Source organism: Mytilus galloprovincialis, chromosome 13 (assembly GCF_965363235.1).
Source record: "Mytilus galloprovincialis chromosome 13, xbMytGall1.hap1.1, whole genome shotgun sequence".
NCBI lineage: Eukaryota > Metazoa > Mollusca > Bivalvia > Mytilida > Mytilidae > Mytilus > Mytilus galloprovincialis.
In genome coordinates, this window is record NC_134850.1 from 25,513,329 (window position 1) to 25,529,555 (window position 16,227).

A 16,227-nucleotide genomic window follows, 5' to 3' on the forward strand; every position below is an offset into this window, starting at 1 on the left:
CAAGATCTACAAATACGTTTTCACGACCAAAATAGTCAATTGACCCCTTAAGGAGTTATTGCCCTTGATAGTTAATTTTTTGCATTTTTCATAAATTTTTGTAAATTTTTAGAAATTTTTTTCCACTGTAATTACTGGGCAAAGTTCATTATACATAGAGATAATTGTAGCAACAAGAATGTTCAGTAAAGTAAGATCTACAAACACATCACCATCACCAAAACACAATTATGTCATGAATTTATCTTTGTCCATTGTTTAATATGCACATAGACCAAGGTGAGCGACACAGGCTCTTGCATTCCTGAGAGCCTCTAGTTGGTTATTATCTTGAATGTTATTATAGATAGAGATAAACTGTAAACAGCAATAATGTTCAGCAAAGTAAGATTTACAAATAAGTCAATGTGACCGAAATGGTCAGTTAACCCCTTTATAGTTATTGCCCTTTATTGTCAATTTTTAACCATTTTTCGTAAATCTTGGTTATCATTTACAAAAATCTTCTCCTCAGAAACTACTGGGCTAAATTAATCTAAACTTGGCCACAATCATATTTAGGGTATTTAGTTTTAAAAATGTGTCCGGTGACCCGGCCATAAAATCAAGATGGCTGCCACAGCTAAAAATAGAACATAGGGGTAAAATGCAGTTTTTGGCTTATAACTCAAAAACCAAAGCATTTAGAGCAAATCTGACTTAGTAAAATTGTTTATCAGGTCAACATTTAACTGCCCTGAAATTTTCAGATGAATCGGACAACCTGTTGTTGGGTTGCTGCCCCTGAATCGGTAATTTTAAGGAAATTTTGCTTATTTTGGTTATCTTCAATATTATTATAGATAGAGATAAACTGTAAACAGCAATAATTTTCAGCAAAGTAAGATTTACAAAAAAGTCAAAATGACCGAAATGGTCAATTGACCCCCTAAGGAGATATTGTCCTTTATAGTCAATTTTTAACAATTTTCATAAAATCTGTAAATTTTTATTTACATTTTCCACTGAAACTACTGGCCAAGTTCATTATAGATAGAGATAATTGTAAGCAGCATGACTGTTTAGTAAAGTAAGATTTACAAACACATCACCATCACCAAAACACAATTTTGTCATGCATCCATTTGCTTCCTTTGTTTAATATTCACATAGATCAAGGTGAGCGACACAGGCTCTTAAGAGCCTCTAGTTTAATGTTAAAAATATTAGATTTGATACAATAAAATGTATTGTATTATGCTCGTAAAAACTGTTAGACAATTAGACGAGCTAAAAACTAGTACATAGTGATCATGATGAACATCTGCAGATCAGGACCGTAAGGTTTGATGTTACAAATGTTTGAATTTTTTGAAATACTAAGGCTTTTCTACCTCAGGCTTAGATTACCTTAGCTGTATTTGGCAAAACTTATATGAATTTTGGTCCTCAATGCTCTTCAACTTCGTACTTTATTTGGATTTGAGCGTCAATAATGAGTCTTTTGTAGACGAAATGTGCGTCAGGCGTAAATTAAATTTAGTCCTGGTATCTATGATGAGTTTATTTGAAAGCATTTTTTTTTCCTTGATTGAAAAGTTCTGATATTAACTCCAATTTCATCTAAGTTTACCCAATATTTTTACATGACTACATTGGAATTCAAATGCAGAAACACATTTAGTTCCAATTTGACCTTGATGGTCGACATAAATAAATGAGTCCACTTAATTCAAAATGGAGGTTAAAACCAGATTTCATTTATTGACAAATTGAATAAATTTTGTTTTTCATAAATTCGTGATTAATACATTTGTGATATGTGCTTTCTATTTTTTTTATTTTTTTTTAACTTTGAGTCTTAATACAGCTCATCAGTATAAACAAGAACATGTACAGTGTATACATATGGCATAATATTACAAACAATATGCATAGTAAACAAAAGGTTACGTCAGGAGTTTCATCAATACAAATATTTTATTACAATAAACTGTTTTTGTCGAGCCTGCAACTTTTGTTGCAGAAAGCTCGACATATGGATAGTGATCCGGCGGCGGCTACGGCGGCGGCGTTAGCTCACTTAAAAGCTTTAGATTTTAGAGGGTGGAAGACCTGGATGCTTCATACTTTGTATATAGATGTCTCATGTTACGAAGTTTCCGTCAGTCACATGTCCAATGTCCTTGACCTCATTTTCATGGTTCAGTGACCACTTGAAAAAAAAGTTCAAATTTTTTGTAATGTTGAATTATCTCTTATTATAAGTAATAGCATAACTATCTTTGATATGTGCGTACCTTGCAAGGTCCTCGTGTCTGTCAGATATTTTTCACTTGACCTCGACCTAATTTCATGGATCAGTGAACAAGGTTAAGTTTTGGTGGTCAAGTCCATATCTCAGATACTATAAGCAATAGGGCTAGTATATTCGGTGTATGGAAGGACTGTAAGGTGTACATGTCCAACTGGCAGGTGTCATCTGACCTTGACCTCATTTTCATGGTTCAGTGGTTATAGTTAAATTTTTGTGTTTTGGTCTGTTTTTCTCATACCATATGTAATAGGTCTACTATATTTGTTGTATGAAATGATTGTTAAGTGTACATGTCTAGCGGGCAGATGTCATGTGACCTTGACCTCATTTTCATGGTTCAGTGGTCAAAGTTAAGTTTTTGAGTTTTGGTCTTTTTATCTAATGCTATATGCCATAGGTCAACTATATTTGGTGTATGGAAATATTTTATGATCTTTATGTCAGTCGAGCAGGTTTTATTTAACCGTGACCTCATTTTAACGGTTCATTGCACAGTGTTACGTTTTTGTGTTTTGGTCTATTTTTCTTAAACTATAAGTAATGTGCCAACTATATATGTTGTATAGAAGCATTGTTAGCTGTACCTGTCTGCCTGGCATGGTTCATCTGACCTGGACCTCTTTTTCAAGGTTCATTGGTCTTCGTTTAGTTATCTTGGTTAATGTTAAGTTTATGTGACAGTTGTAATAAAGCTTAGCTTTATACTTAGGACTATCAACATAATATCAATGATTAGTATAGAAGGCGAGACATTTCAGCGTGTGCACTCTTGTATTATTTACTTTCAGACTCTCCAGAACTCAGTATGGGAGCGTTGGGACAGACTCCCGTCATGGGTCTCTCCACATCCCCCACCAAAGGGATGAGTACATATTGTGCCATTTGTGGAGACAGGGCTACCGGCAAACATTATGGGGCCTCAAGTTGTGACGGCTGTAAGGGATTCTTTCGTCGTAGTGTCATAAAGAACCATGTTTATTCCTGTAGATTTAGTCTGCATTGTGTTGTAGACAAAGATAAGAGAAATCAGTGTCTTTACTGCAGATTACGTAAATGTTTCAGAGCAGGAATGAAAAAAGAAGGTAAGGAATAAAACAGATTGATGATGATATTTTGTGACAAGAAAATTGAACAATCTATACTATAGTACATCTTATAACTAATGCTTTGATAAAAGTTCACTCATCAGTAATCAATACAAATATTGCATGTGTTTATTTGTTTGACTGGGTTTAGTGCCACTCTCTATACAATTACAAGTAATTTAAAAATGTCTTTAATAACAAATTTAAAAATCAGGATTTAACACAAGTAATGTTTTTGTGGAATTTTGAATTATTACTATTGAAGAGCAATAATATTAAAAATGAAAGATGAGGGTCTAGGTAGGGTTTTACAGAATAGAGAATAATGGGTAAAAGGGACAGAAAAAAGGGCAAACAAATTATAGGGAAATAGAAAATAGGCTAAAAAATAAAGACAGGATAATTGGACACCTAAATAAAAAAACTAGAGAATAATAGCTTCAAAGAATAAGAGAATATAGAATTGGAGGATCAGCATTACCTCTTGAATAAATACTTGAAGTGTCTGTACTTTGATCCAAACTCAGTTTTAAAGCTGAAAATTTAATTCCTACCTTGATCTGTATTTTTTAATTTTTTGAAAGGTCATTGTATAAAATAAAAGATTATAATAGATTTTTGTTTTGTTGTTGACAGCTGTACAGAATGAGCGAGATAGAATCAGCGTTAGAAGAACCAGTTACGAAGATACCAGTCAAAACAATTCACTCTCCGTCAGTACTTTGTTAAACGCTGAAATTCTCTCCAGACAGGTGAGATCATACATTGTTATGTTTAATCTTATTTAATGTTTAAAAAACAATCAGATGATGAGGATGATCCATAACATGAAGCACATGATAAAATGAATAGGTAATGACTAATTTTAGACCGATTTGTCACTTAGAAAAAAATTGTTTTCATTTTGTGAAAATGATATTTCCATAATTCATGAGCTGTTTTTGGCTCAGTAATTTTGTAGATAGAAAAAATCTGATGGTACAAACAGTTTTTAGAAAACAAAAGGATATTTAACTGTAATTATAAAGTTAATGATCAATTGTTATGATTCTGAGTGAGGGAATAAGGAATGAAAGGAAGAGAACTAATACTTTATAATAAGTAAAAATTTGGGAATAATGTTCACATAGGTATGAATACAGTCAAACCTGTTATAAAGGTTATTTCTATTAACAAAAAAAAACATTTAACAGATCATCCTCTTCTTGATTGGATGTTGTAATACTTGTGCATTTTAAATCCATTTTATTCAAAGGTCATCTCTCTTATTTGGTCAGTTTTCTCTGGCCCTTAGATTTGACCTTTATATGCTAGTTTGACTGTATGTAGAACTGTACAAATAACCATGTATGTTTGAATTTTCAGATCTCATCCCCCGTTGCACAGTGCGACCTAACACACAAGGTTATAGCTACTGCCGATGATGTGTGTGAATCTATTAAACAACAATTACTTGTCCTTGTAGAATGGACAAAGTATATACCGTGTTTTTGTGAACTGCCATTAGATGATCAGGTAAGAACAAAATGAACATATTAAAAAAAAAAATTAAAAACGATAATTTTATCAAATGTAAGCCTAATAAATAGAAGGTATTCTTTTTTATAATGCAGTTAAAGAATTTCCTAGTTTAAAAAGTGTACTCTGAAATGAATAAATTAAAAATTCTCTGGAGTTGTTTAAAATTTTCAACTACAGATTTAAAATTTTCTGAAGTGATTTAAAGAGTTCAACTACAGATTAAGAGTTTTCTGCATTGAATAAAAAAATGTCACTGTATTAGATTTTAAATAATCTGAAATGAATGAAATCACTGTAACATATTAAATTTCTCTATAATCATTGAAAATGGAACACCTTCTTTTAATGGTTATCAAGATATTTAAGTATTTTTTTATATCATTATTATTATTATTTTTAGGTTGCCTTGTTGAGAGCTCACGCTGGAGAACATTTGGTTCTGGGTGTTGCCAGACGTTCCATGGCGGTGAAGGATGTTTTATTACTGGGAAATGATGGTATAATTCCACGAAATGCTACAGATATGGAGATGGGAACGATTGCAGCAAGAGTATTAGACGTATTAGTTGCAGCATTTAGAGACATACAGATTGATGACACAGAGTTTGCCTGTATGAAAGCTATTGTCTTCTTTGATCCTAGTGAGTATCTGTTTTTTGATGAATTGATACAAAGACATGCTATGATATAAGTGCTCTTGTACTTTTGGAAGAGTTCATGGACTAAGTTTACAAATCATATTCATCCTTTGTCTAATCGAAAGCCAATAAGCTATTAGATTAATACATGAAATGAAGAAAAAGATAGGCTTTGATTGCACTTCATACTATATATGCTTGGAAATTAAAAGTGTCTATTTGTTTTACTTATTAAAAGAGCGCTTCAGGCACATGCAATTTATAACATGTTTTTTCTCAGTATTTACATATTAAGATAAACCCATTTTCAGGATATCTTGTGCTTCATTTTTACATTTATGAAAAAAAAACAGGGGAAAAAATATCTAGAAAGAACTTTTCTTCTATGTTTTATAGAATAACTAATCGAAGAATTCAAATAGAGAAAAATATTCAACGCGTGACCAAACAACACATTAATTCACGAATGCGCCTAGCGCATGAGTTAATTACCAGTGCTGTTCGGTCACGCGTTGAATATTTTTCGATATTTGAATTTTTTAATTAGTTATTCTTTTTATTACATTGGCAAATGGCTTTTTTGTAAGAAGTTAATGTATAACATATAAGGAACTATATCTTTTTTCTACGCATTCACAATTTGTTTTGATCCGCCGTTATCGACGTCTTGACAACGCCTATTGTTGTATGACGTCAGAGAGTGAAATAACCACGTTTATTTCATATGTGAAATTATCGGTTTTTATCTAACTGGGAAATCAATGTAATTCATTGCAACCAATGTAATAATATGCTTTAATAGTATGATTTTAGTAGCATTTGAACTAATATTACCCCTAAAACGTACGGTTTCTTACATTGACGATTTTTTTCCAGAAGCTAAAGGTCTGACAGATCCACAAAAAATCAAAAGTTTTCTTTACCAAGTACAAGTAAATCTTGGAGATTATATCAATGATCGTCAGTACGACTATAGAGGCAGATTTGGAGAGATTTTATTACTGTTGCCCGCCTTACAGAGTATTACCTGGCAAATGATTGAACAGATACAGTTCGACAAATTATTTGGAATGACGAGGATAGATAGTCTACTACAAGAAATGTTATTAGGTGGTTAGTATGATAGTACAGTAGTCTTAATCTTAATATAATGTCAAAAACAAGCATCACTGTGATAAGGCCTGTTCATATTAACAGTATTTCTTGGTACTAACCAAAGGCCAAAACCACTTTTTCTAATAAGTAGTGGCATGTCTTTTTAAGGCCACAGTTTCTTCTGCTTATTTTTTGGCCTTATGAGAGGGAGCTACTGTATTATTGTTAGAACCTTATATATAATATATTTGTTATATAACCAGTACATAGTTTTGTATATACCTTTGTCATCTTTTGAATGAGGAAGACGTTACAATTATTGAACCTAAGTGGTTTTTTGTCGAGCCTGCAACTTTTGTTGCAGAAAGCTCGACATAGGGATAGTGATCCGGCGGCGTTAGCTAACTTCTTAAAAGCTTTATATTTTAGAAGGTAGAAGACCGGGATACTTCATACTTTGTATATAGATGCCTCATGTTACGAAGTTTCCGTCAGTCACATGTCCAATGTCCTTGACCTCATTTTCATGGTTCAGTGACCACTTGAAAAAAAAGTTCAGATTTTTTGTAATGTTGAATTATCTCTTGTTATAAGTAATAGCATAACTATATTTGATATGTGCGTACCTTGAAAGGTCCTCATGTCTGTCAGACAGTTTTCACTTGACCTCGACCTAATTTCATGGATCGGTTAACACAATGGTTAACAAGGTTAAGTTTTGGTGGTCAAGTCCATATCTCAGATACTATAAGAAATAGGGCTAGTATATTTGGTGTATGGAAGGACTGTAAGGTGTACATGTCCAACTGGCAGGTGTCATCTGACCTTGACCTCATTTTCATGGTTCAGTGGTTATAGTGAAATTTTTGTGTTTTGGTCTGTTTTTCTCATACTATATGCAATAGGTCTACTATATTTGTTCCATGGAATGATTGTAAGTTGTACATGTCTAGCGGGCAGATGTCATGTGACTTTGACCTCATTTTCATGGTTCAGTGGTCAAAGTAAAGTTTTTGAGTTTTGGTCTTTTTATCTAATTCTATATGCCATAGGTCAACTATATTTGGTGTATGGAAATATTTTATGATCTTTATGTCAGTCGCGCAGGTTTTATTTGACCGTGACCTCATTTTCACGGTTCATTGCACAGTGTTAAGTTTTTGTGTTTTGGTCTATTTTTCTTAACTATAAGTAATAGGTCAACTATATATGTTGTAGAGAAGCATTGTTAGCTGTACATGTCTGCCTGGTATGGTTCATCTGACCTGGACCTCATTTTCAAGGTTCATTGGTCTTTGTTTAGTTATCTTGGTTAATGTTCTGTTTGTGTGATAGTTGTAAAAAAGCTTAGCTTTATACTTAGGACTATCAACATAATATCAATGATTAGTAAAGATGGCGAGACATCTCAGCGTGTGCACTCTTGTTAATTAAAAGAGAAACGTATATACTTTCCTAAGTTACAAAACTTTTTGTGTTTTCACCTGACAATAATTCTATTAATTATACCCCCGCTTTAAAAAAGGGAGGTGGGTATACTGTTTTACCTCTGTCTGTCCTTCCGTCAGTCAGTCCGTCCGTCCCATGAATATTTTTCGTCGCATTTCTGAAATTTGGTTTCAGGGTTTATCTAAGTCAGCTATACCGTGTGACGCGTTTTCAGATTTATCACTTGACAACTTCCTGTTTATCTAACACTTGTATGATTTTACACATGATAGCCAAGTTGAAAATTATCGTTACATTTTTCTCAAGAACTACAATACAAGGATTTCTGAAATTTGGTTTCAGGATTTATATAAGTCAGCTATACCGTGTGATGCGTTTTAAGATTCATCACTCGACAACTTCCTGTTTACCGAACACTTGCATATTTTTACACTATTAATATTATCCACTTGCGGCGGGGGTATCATCAGTGAGCAGTAGCTCGCAGTTTCACTTGTTATTAATTTAGTGGGAGATATTGTGGAGATAATTGTGCAGATCGTGAAACAAGCATGAAATTTGACATATAGGTTGACTAAACGATACATAAAAAAAATCAGCTGCTGGCCATCAAAAATTTCCATTTTTTCAAGATGGCCACCGCTCATTTTAAAAATGGCGTCATATCCAATTCGCTACATTTTGTAAAACCTTTGAAAGCTGTGCTATAGGTAAAATCCAAAGTCAATTTTGATAAAACGTAAATAACAGTTCCTAAAGTACGATAAACAATACATAAATGACGAAAAAGTGACTTTCGGTTAAAAAATGGCGGCAATTACGTTGAAAATGGCTACATTTCGTAAATCCTTTAAAAGCTGTGTTTTAGGTATAATAAAAGGAACGTTTGATAAAACGAAAATAACAGTTCCTGAAGTACGATGAAACAATACATAAAACACGAACAAGTTATTTCCGGTTCCAAAACGGTGGCAAAAACGTTGAAAATGGCTACATTTCGTAAGTCCTTTGAAAGCTGTGTTGTAGATATAATCAAATGTAAGTTTTGATAAAACGTAGATTACTGTTCCTAAAGTACGATGACAAAATACATACACGACGAAAAAGTAACTTCCAGTTCCAAAATGGAGACAAAAACGTTTAAAATTTCATTTTTTTTTTCTTCGTTTTCTACTAATTTAAAAGAGATATCACTTAATTTGTTAAGTTCAAATACCTAATTTGGTTAGAAAAGGCAGTTTGAATTCCGTATAATTATCTCACAGTTTCCAACAGACAAACGCGTACAAGGCCAGAACGGAATCGTTTACAGTTATCAACAACGCTGGATTTTTTGCATCCGCTTTTCAAAAGTTTCTGATACGAGGGTGCAAATGCAGCCTAAAAAGTAAATTTTGGTTTTCAATGTCAGTGTTTGTTTTTCTTTCATCTAAACCCAGTGTTCATGACTTGGTATGTGTACCTTTCGATGCACACATCCGGTTGAGCCCATCTTGATATGCTTTTCTTTCGATGTGCTCCGGAAGAGAATTTTTTGTAGGGAGAATAGCATCATAAGGGCGCTGCTAATCGTGCCTTGTTAGCAGCTAATGTTGATGTTGCCATACATGATGCAAGCAAATCCTTCTATGATGTCCATGTCTCTGTCTTCATACAAAACTAAAGCAAGCAACAACATCTTTTACCTCAGGAAATAATTCCAATGTCTGCAAATATGACCTATTCAGTTTCCCACCAAATGCTGACATAGGTCACATTCACAGAATGCATGGAAGGAAATAATAGCAGCGTGCAGGACCAAGCACATTTGATATGTCATAAACATGAAGCCATCGGAAGTCTTCAATATACCCTCAAAAACCTATACACACTTTGTCCATACCTAATACTGCGAGAGCTGCAATCATAATACTACTACTTCTGTATCAGTACTACTTATAATTACTTTTATCAACCATTTTCAGCAGCAAGCTTATCATGGAAAAACATACGTGTATCTGCTTGTTCTTGGTTATAAAGGGATAGCTGGGAAGTATCTGTATTGAAAATGCAAAGAATATTTCACCTTGAGTAACATAAACATTTTTATAAGTCTCTAAAGAAGCAATTCTATCGGCAATAAACTTGATTCATTCCCTTTTGTTGTCATCTTCACAAAGAAAACGACTCCAAATCCTTGGTGTTCTATCAGAACCAACAATTTTCCGTCTAGCACCAGCACCTTGCTTTTTTCTCGGTCCAGCCTTTAAATTATTCATTTAGTAAACATCAAATACAATGTCTACTCTTCAATACTTATCGCTGCAAGATTTTATGTGAGGCAGTATGACATCGATTGCATAATCATCATCTAGTTTTGCACGTGATGGCTTGGAATTGACCATCGCTAACCCCCCAAACGATAAATGCGTCAGAATTTGGATCAGTTGATGACAAATCGCACAATGTTTCAAGTATAACCATTTGCTTCGAATTAATAACACTGTTTAAAGTGACATCCTTAGACAAAGACAGAAAAGTAATTTTGTTTTCATGGATAAATCTTCCAAGTCAAACTGTCTTCTTTGACAGGTAATGAAAAGTCTAGAAAAGAGATCGCAATCACTTTTCATGTTCTTCAGCTTTGGTTTTTGACATAGCCGTGTCCAGTTTGATTTTATGGCTACAATAGGAAATTGTTCCTTTTTATCTGGTTATAAAAAGCAGATTTTCCTTCGTCTTGCATTTACTTTAAAAGATCTTCGAATTGTTCAGCCCCAATATCTTGGAGTTTATATACATATCTCATCTACCTTCGAGTCAAAAATTTATAAATCCTTAAAAGAATCAATTTTGTACAAATCTTACGACCTTTCTAGAAAAAAGTAAAATCAGAAGATGGATTTCCAAACTTGGTCATCACTTAAAAAGCCTTTGACTCTTTTCAAAAAAATCCTTTTGTGTTTTTGTAGAGTCTTTATGATGTCGTCCATCTGCGTTTTTGAATGACTAAAACCACTATTTTTTTCAAATTCATCTACCAGTCTACTGACATCCATCCATCCATCGTCTCAAGGGGATCTTCGGTGGCACCAACATCGCCCTTTACAATTGCATTATACTGTGTTTGTGCCTGATCAATAGTGATATAAGAAACAGTAAAATTACCATTGGCATCTTGTTGGTGATGCTCGTGAAGGGAAGCCATATCTCGGAGATAGATCCGTAACCGTCGAACACAATTTGCATGATCTGGACCAAAAAATACTGTATTATGCTTGATATGGACTGTTTGTGAAATGTTGTGAGGTACGATATCTGACTCATAAAATAGGCGTACCGCGGAAAGAACAAAATTTCTTAATTCATAACTGAACAACAGACATTAAACTGTGGTCGAGATGACTCTCTTTCCTTACACCAGTCTATGAAATAATCGAATGACACAGAGTCATGAGATATATCTTCTGCGTCTAGACATTAATGGTTCAAGCAAAACACACGGAGTTATCTGATTCGCATATATAGACCTCGGTTAATTTGAATATATATGAAAAAATATGACGTTCTAGGTGTTGCAATGTCGGCTTCAGTGAGGGCACAAGTCCATCCACTTTCAGGCAACATATCCCCATGAATTTTAAAACAAGCCATTTCAATTTACTTTCCACCAAACATAACGATAAACTTCTCTTCTGCGTACGAATCTGATGAGCTTTTCCCATAACTTTGCGTCCGGCCTCGTCGTCCGTCGTCGTCGTCCTGCGTCCGACGTTAACTTTTACAAAAATCATCTCCTCTGAAACTACTGGGCCAAATTAAACCAAACTTGGCCACAATCATCATTTGGGTATCTAGTTTAACAAATGTGTCCGGTGACCCGGCCAACCAACCAAGATGGCCGCCATGGCTAAAAATAGAACATAGGTGTAAAATGCAGTTTTTGGCTTATAACTCAAAAACCAAAGCATTTAGAGCAAATCTGACAAGATAATATTGTTTATCAGGTCAAGATCTATCTGCCCTGAAATTTTCAGATAAATCAGACAACCAGTTGTTGGGTTGCTGCCCCTAAATGGGTAATTTAAGGAAATTTTACTGTTTTTGGTTATTATCTTGAATATTATTTTAGATAGAGATAAACTGTAAACAGCAATAATGTTCAGCAAGTAAGATTTACAAATAAGTCAACATGACCGAAATGGTAAGTTGACCCCTTTAGGAGTTATTGCCCTTTATAGTCAATTTTTAACAATTTTTCGTAAATCTTAGTAATCTGTTACAAAAATCTTCTTCTCTGAAACTACTGGGCCAAATTAATCCAAACTTGGCCACAATCATATTTGGGGTATCTTGTTTAAAAAATGTGTCCGGTGACCCGGCCATCAAACCAAGATGGCCGCCATGGCTAAAAATAGAACATAGGGGTAAAATGCAGTTTTGGGCTTACATGTATAACTCAAAAACCGAAGCATTTAGAGCAAATCCGACAGGGTAAAATTGTTTATCAGGTCAAGATCTATCTGCCCTAAAATTTTCAGATGAATCGGACAATCCGTTGTTGGGTTGCTGCCCCTTAATTGGTAATTTTAAGGAAACTTTACTGTTTTGGGTTATAATCTTGAATATTATTATAGATAGAGATAAACTGTAGACAGCAATAATGTACAGCAAAGTAAGATTTACAAATAAGTCAACTTGACTGAAATGGTCAATTGACCCCCTAAGGAGTTATTGTCCTTTATAGTGAATTTTTAACAATTTTCATAAAATTTGTAAATGTTTACTAAAATTTTCCACTGAAACTACTGGGCCAAGTTCATTATAGATAGAGATAGTTGTAAGCCGCAAGAATGTTCAGTAAAGTAAGATGTACAATAAAAATACACACATCACCATCACCAAAACACAATTTTGTCATGAATCCATCTGCTTCCTTTGTTTAATGTTCACATAGACCAAGGTGAGCGACACAGGCTCTTTAGAGCCTCTAGTATCACCTATTCATCGTATGATTGATCAATTCATCTGAATGGGCATGTTTTCAAACAGTGGCATCATAGAAGTTACAGTTACTAGTACTTGATTAGAAGAGAATAATTTTTTAGAGGAATGAAATGACGACCAAGATATGTTTACGAAATTCAAATCCTCCTCTGTCACATTAACTATGATTTACATCAGTGTGCCCTGGTAGTGAGTGCAAATCGATCTTTATGTCTATAAATGGTTTGCACATGCGCAAAATTGATAAACGCATTTGTTTCATAACCTTGAATAATTTTATCAAACTAATTCATAATATCATTAAAAATCTAAAAGCACCAAGTAATAAAATAGTAAATAGTTCAAAAGTTTGTGTGTGAGTTTTGTTACATTTTCACGCGTGCGCAAACCATGAAGAGTCAAATATTTATTTCTATTACATACGTCAAGTGCAAGAAATGTCGCCACCAAACCATATAATAGTTTTCACTAAAGGAAGGTCAAGGAACAATTTTGTAGAAAAATAAGTATTTTTGAAATCGAAAAAACAGACATTTTTGAAAAGGTCGTGGCCATCTTGAAAAATGATTGTTTTTCATGGCCAGCAGTTTTTAGCTCACCTGGCCCAAAGGGCCAAGTGAGCTTTTCCCATCACTTTGCGTCCGGCGTCCGTCGTCGTCAGTTGTCCGGCATCGTTAACTTTTACAAAAATCTTCTCCTCTGAAACTACTGGGCCAAATTAATCCAAATTTGGCCACAATCATCTTTGGGGTATCTAGTTTAAAAATTGTGTCCGGTGACCCGACCATCTAACCAAAATGGCCGCCATGGTTAAAAATAGAACATAGGGGTAAAATGGAGTTTTGGGCTTATAACTCAAAAACCAAAGCATTTAGAGCAAATCTGAGTGGGGTAAAATTGTTAATCAGGTCAAGATCTATCTGCCCTGAAATTTTCAGATGATCTGACAACCCGTTGTTGGGTTGCTGCCCCATAATTGGTAATTTTGAGGCAATTTTACTGTTTTTGGTTATTATCTCGAATATTATTATAGATAAAGATAAACTGTAAACAGCAATAATGTTCAACAAAGAAAGATTTACAAATAAGTCAACATAATCGAAATGGTCAGTTGACCCCTTTAGGAGTTATTGCCCTTTTTAGTGAATTTTTAACCATCGTTCGTAAATCTTAATAATCTGTTACAAAAATCTTCTCCTCTGAAACTACTGGGCCAAAGTTAATCCAAACTTCGCCACAATCATCTTTGGGGTATCTTGTTTAAAAATTGTGTCCGGTGACCCGACCATCTAACCAAAATGGCCGCCATGGTTAAAAATAGAACATAGGGGTAAAATGGAGTTTTGGGCTTATAACTCAAAAACCAAAGCATTTAGAGCAAATCTGAGTGGGGTAAAATTGTTAATCAGGTCAAGATCTATCTGCCCTGAAATTTTCAGATGATCTGACAACCCGTTGTTGGGTTGCTGCCCCTAAATTGGTAATTTTGAGGCAATTTTACTGTTTTTGGTTATTATCTCGAATATTATTATAGATAAAGATAAACTGTAAACAGCAATAATGTTCAACAAAGAAAGATTTACAAATAAGTCAACATAATCGAAATGGTCAGTTGACCCCTTTAGGAGTTATTGCCCTTTTTAGTGAATTTTTAACCATCGTTCGTAAATCTTAATCATCTGTTACAAAAATCTTCTCCTCTGAAACTACTGGGCCAAAGTTATTCCAAACTTCGCCACAATCATCTTTGGGGTATCTTGTTTAAAAAATGTGTCCGGTGACCCGGCCATCCAACTTAGGTGGCCGCCACGGGTAAATATAGAACATAGGGGTAAAATACAGTTTTTGGCTTATAACTCAAAAAAACCAAAGCATTTAAAGCAAATCTGACGGGGTAAAATTGTTTATCAGGTCAAGATCTATCCGCCCTGAAATTTGAATCCGACAACCCTTTGTTGGGTTGCTGCCCCTGAATTGGTAATTTTTAGGAAATTTTGCTGTTTTTGGTTATTATCTTGAATATTATTATAGATAGAGATAAACTGTAAACAGCAATAATGTTTAGCAAAGTAAGATTTACAAATAAGGCAACATGACCGAAATGGTCAATTGACCCCTTAAGAAGTTATTGTCCTTTATAGTCAATTTTTAACAATTTTCATAAAACATTTTCCACTGAAACTACTGGGCCAAGTTTATTATAGATAGAGATAATTGTAAGCAGCAAGAATGTTCAGTAAAGTAAGATGTACAAACACATCACCATCACCAAAACACAATTTTGTCGTGAATTCATCTGCTTCCTTTGTTTAATATTCACATATACCAAGGTGAGCGACACAGGCTCTTTAGAGCCTCTCGTTTCTTAAAAAGAATATAATAATGATGCTTCGTGCTTATTTTCATGCTTGTATCATCATTTGCACAATTCCCTCGATTTTGCTTGCTTATATCTTCCACTAATTAGATCAAGTATAAAAATAATTCAAACAAATAATGACAATCAACCACTTTTAACTTTATTGATATTGTTATTAAGACAATACCATTTTAATACCCAAGCTCATTGTTTGTTAAAAAAAATGGAAGTAGTGATTAACACCTGTAAAAGCATTAATGGATGTGTTAATAATGTCCTAACAGACAATAAAACTATACTCAATAATTTTTTATTTGTTCAGGTTTTTTTGTTAATTAGGCAGTTGGTTAAAAGTAGAAAAAAAATAAAGTTATATCTTTCACATAGAGAAAGGGCACTTGTCTATAATAGCTATTTTATCAAATTACATGTACACATGTTACACTGTCCTTGTCTATAAATTCGTTTAATTAAGATGAATAAATAATAGCTTTTAAAAAAGTAACCAAATTTGGCTTTTTTGTGAGGATAAAAAGTTATAAAAAAAAACCTTTGATATTGCAATATACAATTGTAATCATAAGTAATCTAATGTAATCGATTACATATGAAATTGGGTGTAATTGTAATGTAATTGATTACATTTTGTTAGCGAAGTAATTGTAATTTAATCGATTACATTTTAAAGTAATCGACTCCATTCCTGACCAGGATTTAGTAGGAATAATGCCAACAGCATTATCGCCAGCCCAATATATGAATATATTTGAATATATGTACCAACTCAACAAAATATCC

The 16,227-nt window shown here is 33.8% G+C and overlaps 1 protein-coding gene across 4 annotated transcripts in view; it reads left to right on the forward strand.

Annotated features, from left to right (window-relative positions):
* The window catches only part of LOC143055845 (uncharacterized), a 58,398-nt gene that overhangs the window by 10,590 nt on the left and 31,581 nt on the right, over positions 1–16,227 (forward strand). For 3 of the 4 annotated variants that reach the window (XM_076228885.1, XM_076228886.1, XM_076228889.1), the window contains exons 2-6: positions 3,085–3,378; positions 4,018–4,133; positions 4,747–4,896; positions 5,303–5,543; positions 6,417–6,653. In XM_076228885.1, coding sequence (XP_076085000.1) covers positions 3,085–3,378; positions 4,018–4,133; positions 4,747–4,896; positions 5,303–5,543; positions 6,417–6,653 — 1,038 coding nt within the window. The remainder of the gene's footprint in view (positions 1–3,084; positions 3,379–4,017; positions 4,134–4,746; positions 4,897–5,302; positions 5,544–6,416; positions 6,654–16,227) is intronic. The other variant, XM_076228887.1, reaches the window with a different exon arrangement.